Source organism: Citrus clementina, unplaced genomic scaffold, assembly GCF_000493195.1.
Source record: "Citrus clementina cultivar Clemenules unplaced genomic scaffold, Citrus_clementina_v1.0 scaffold_5, whole genome shotgun sequence".
NCBI lineage: Eukaryota > Viridiplantae > Streptophyta > Magnoliopsida > Sapindales > Rutaceae > Citrus > Citrus x clementina.
Window position 1 is genome coordinate 1,707,215 of NW_006262201.1, and position 4,478 is coordinate 1,711,692.

General features: G+C 34.7%; 1 protein-coding gene across 1 annotated transcript; it reads right to left on the bottom strand.

Moving 5' to 3' along the window:
- Positions 1-1,189: 1,189 nt before the first annotated feature.
- Positions 1,190-3,931, bottom strand: LOC112097662 (DNA (cytosine-5)-methyltransferase 1B-like). The gene is made up of 9 exons (XM_024182943.1): positions 3,762-3,931; positions 3,288-3,636; positions 2,913-3,077; positions 2,593-2,794; positions 2,404-2,521; positions 2,149-2,296; positions 1,837-2,058; positions 1,465-1,677; positions 1,190-1,369 (listed from the first exon to the last, which is right to left on the bottom strand). The coding sequence occupies exons 1-9, from the start codon at positions 3,929-3,931 to the stop codon at positions 1,190-1,192; spliced, it is 1,767 nt and encodes a 588-aa protein (XP_024038711.1).
- Between the last annotated feature and the right edge of the window lie 547 nt (positions 3,932-4,478).

Below are 4,478 nucleotides of genomic sequence, written 5' to 3' on the forward strand. Positions count from 1 at the left end.
ATGTGAATAAATTTAAATTTAATTTTATAATTTACATCATCTTTTTTACCATTTAAAATTGTAAAAGCCCATTCGCCCAAACCTAGTCTTAATTAGCTGTACATAAGTGTAAAGGCCCATATGTTCTTAAGAAGTGTTAAGTTTTCATAGACCCATAAGTGAATGGAGAAGTGTAATGCCCCAAATTCAAGGTAGAGTTGTAACTGTTGGCAAATCTGTATAATCCTTTTAAAACAGTTCTCTAATTATATTAAAAGACAAAATAAATCTAATTAAATTCTTATATTTTTTTCTCTCTATAAATTTCTTTTTCTAGTTCATTACTCGCACACAACTACACCAAAGTCTTTTATATTTTTTTTTTATTTTCTCTCAAACACTTTGTATATTACATAATAACTATTTAAGTCCATTTTTGGTTCTACTCAATTCAAGTATATAGAATTTTCTTTTTAATTAAATATATATGATTTAAACTTTCAAAATTTTGTAAAAACAATATTCCTAATATGAGGTTTGTGGAAGAAGTTAAATATTTTTTTAATAAAAAAGAAACTGAAATTTTAAAACAGAGATTTTGAAAACTTAAAATAGGTTTTGAGAGGGGGTGGGGCTTGAGTAAAAAAAAAAAAAATAAGGTGCTATTAGTTCCACTCTTCAAGCAAAGATACACAGATCTTTACTCTCTCAAATAAATTTTGAGGTGAATTTTATTGTTGGCTAATCACGTTGATATGAGTGTGAATATGAAAAGGATAAAACTTATAATAAAGAATTATATGAACTATATTTTAAAGAGAAAATATATTTTTAGAAAATGTGGCCCAATGTCTTCAGATGGGTTAGTGTTGGTGTGTGACTAAGAAATAGGCCGAAGTTGTAAAAATAAAAAATAAAAACAGTAGGTTTTCATATCAACAAAGAACAGTTATTTCACAGAACACATGAATATCTCTGTGATGTTGATGCTTTCATTTCTACAGCTTCCTTTAGTTTTCTCCCCAGTGCAAACGCCAGAGGAGGTGGAACAGCATTTCCAATCTGCCGATGCTTGTGTTGGATGTCACCAACAAATTTATAGCTATCGGAGAAACCCTGCGGGAATCAAGAGAGCAGGGTAACATGACAGCAGAAACAGTTGGCAAAATTTATCTTGTTTGATTCAATAATTAGCTTGTCAAGTTAAAAATTATCTTGTTTGATACAACTTCTCACTAGGTAGAACACGCCAATCGGAACCAGGCTGTTTTGGGATCTTTTGACACCTAATGAGGTTCAGCTCACTCATTGCCTTCGATATATGATCATTTAAGACCAGCATATCTCCTCTGATTTTTTTTTGAAACCATGACACAGGTTCACTTTTATACTGTACGGTAGGAAAATACAAGAAACAAGACCTTTGGTAGAAGGAACAACAATAAAGATAAAATGAGCATCACAGACAGGTGAAGAAAATCCCACTTCCATGGTTGTTACTGAAGCCCCATTGCCAACAGCTGGGAGGTCTCCAATTGTATCTCTAACTGTTATTGCACGAAAAGGAGCACCACTGAACACATACATTGGCTCAGGCCATTCTGGGAGGGTTTCCTCAGGTGATGCTGCCCATATGAATGCACGTTTACGAGACTGAGACATGCCATATGCTCCTGCTTGCAGGACACCAAATCTCACCTACGACAACAAAATTAGATGAATAATTTATATAAGCTACATGATACTTTCACAATTTTCAGATTAAATTGACTAATGAAATGGAGAAACAAATTCAGGGAATTTTGATAGGTACCCCTCCATAAAGTTATGAGTGAGTAAATAAAAAATGGTATCTACCTGATAACCCATTCGGAGGAGAGAAGCCAGAGTTAAGCGAAATGTTTGCCCTTTGTTAAATGATGTAAAGTTCCTTACATTCTCCAGAAGGAAAAATCTGGGGGGGAAATAATCAGCAAAAGACAACGATGCTAAGATCATTTCACATTGAACTTTGCTCCAAGAGCCTTGATTAAACCTATTCATTCCAGAAAATCCTTGGAAATAACAAAGAACCAATAGCTAAACTTAATAAGTCCATTGTACACATTTATTGTTAGAATTGTTTACAAAATAAATCCTAGAAGTAGACTAGAGGATTGATCGATGTACCTGACAAGGAGGCCCTCCACAGATGAAATCCACTTGTCCTGACCGAGGAAAATTCTTAATTGTTTCTTCATCAAGTTCTGCTGCTAGCTCAGCAGCTTCAGGAGTTGAAATACAGTCATCAGCATCCCCACATGCTGACATGATTGCCCTGCATTTGATTCATTGATTTACTGAAGATATAAGAGTTGATTACAAAGCAATTATCACTGAATCGAACATAAAGCCATGAGTTATTATACTCAAATGAAAGCAAACATCAAACTCAGGATCACATTGCAGTTGTTAATAAACACCAAAGCTTCTGGATGATTAACCTTGAATGCTTCTCCTGCTGGTTGCTCATACTCTATTGCCCAGTTGGTTATCGACACACCTTTAGTTGCATATTTTTCAGTCACAATGGACCTAAATCGGTTTACTTGCTCACGGAACTTTGAAAGCTACCTGCTTGCTGTAGGCCATCAGATAAGCCACCACAACCTGCGAAAATATCTAAGGTGGCTAAGCGATTCTTATGGACAGCATCCGTCTGTTTGTCAACAGCACCATCATGCTTTTCCTCTTTACATTTCCCATTTATCTTTCTACAAGCAGTATCATCAGCCACACTCTCTTTTAGCACACTAGTCTCGATGTGAGGCGGCAACTGGCCATTATACAGACATTACAGTCAGCATAAGAAGAAACCACGGTTTAATAAACATAATTCACATGAATCTAGTTAAGGAAATGAATTAAAGGGAAAATGAGTAAATATAAACTACCTGCTTGATGGTTCCTTTATCAGGATCGTATAAATGTTCGCAGAAGAAAATATGCTCAAAGATGGTGGGGCTATCCGAAGGGGCAAGATCATGCTTCTTTCTAATGTCACATTTGCCTTCTACTCCAGTAACAGGAACTGTCAATACTAGTTTACTGTAATAAACCTAAAGATTCAATAGCAAAGACACTGTGTATAAGATCCACAATAACATAATAACACCAAAAAGTCAAATAGAAACTTTGTATCACAGAAAATATAAGACAAAAGAATACGTAAAATGTTTAGATTTTACTCCATTCAATAAAAAAGAAATGTTAAAATCGGTTCCTAGAACATACTTACTTCTCAGATTTGAATTTATTTTCAGCACCACCTGTTTCTTCACCAAAGACCTGGTGTGGCGTCTTTCCTCCATTTTTTCAAAAAGACCAGACACAAATGCACACTTGCTGATCCTTTTATTAGGAAGCTCTGCAAATTGTTGGAGTATGATATGTCCATGAACCACCACATACCTTTCAACTTCTGTGGGATTGGAAGAAATATAAGCAGGATTAGTCTTACTGAACTTGGACACTTTTTTTATTACATCTGCAAATGAGAGTCGAGATGCTCGACTCTGATTGTTCAACATTGTAATGAGGGCAATAGCAAGCCTCACAGTTTTTAGAACTGGTTTGTACCATGCTGCATACTGCTTTGATGGCCTTCCAAGCCTATACCTGAAATCAAAATCGCAAATTTGATAAGAACTAACACTGACAGAAGATAAAGAGTACAAAAAGGCAAGCTTAAGCACTAGTACCACCACCAAACCTCTTGATAGTATATGGATATAGATGCATACCAGGAAATATCTGTCCGAACTGATATGGAAACGAACGAATATCCAAATTCGATCATCCATTCCTGTATTGCACTCAAATATACTGGTATTCCCCCAACATTCTCTGCCACAGATGAAGACTGATCAAAATTAGCATCAACACATAATCCACTTGAATCACCAGTTGTCATAATCCCGGACCCAAAGATGGTAATATCATTATCATCACATGGTTTATGGCTTAGCAAATTTATTTCCGTGGTGTGTACCACATTGGCCACTTCCTTTTTTATGTTGCATATTTGTTGATTCAAAGAAATAGTACTTTTGTATCCATCAAACTTACTTTATTAATATTCTTCATCATTTTGGTTAATGGCTTAGCAAATGTAGGAGAAGGAGTTAGCCAAAATAAATTACTTTCTCTTATATTAATCTTTACTAATCGCTGAAGGTAAAAAAAAAAATTAAAACAAGTTAAAACAGTTCCATCTCAAAATCAGTAGGGTGTAACTTAGGGATGTAAAAAACATCCATCTAAACTAGATTCGGACTGGATCCGACCTAGTCCAGGGATGAGTCGATCTAATCTCGGGCATCACCTGATAAGTCTGTGGTCTGGCCAAGAACCTGAATTTTATTAAAAAAAATTATAAAATATATATGTTATAGTAAATAATTATATCTATTTAGCTCATCTATTACATTTATTTAAAATTTTAAATATTTATATTTTCA

Bases quoted from the DNA above. Each gene is read 5' to 3' on its own strand.
- LOC112097662 (XM_024182943.1), bottom strand. From the start codon at position 3,931: ATGACAACTGGTGATTCAAGTGGATTATGTGTTGATGCTAATTTTGAT. The intron at 2,795-2,912 runs GTAGTTTATATT...TATAATGGCCAG, and splicing joins ATAAAGGAACCATCAAGCAG to TTGCCGCCTCACATCGAGAC. The intron at 2,297-2,403 runs GTTTGCTTTCAT...AATCAAATGCAG, and splicing joins AATGTGATCCTGAGTTTGAT to GGCAATCATGTCAGCATGTG.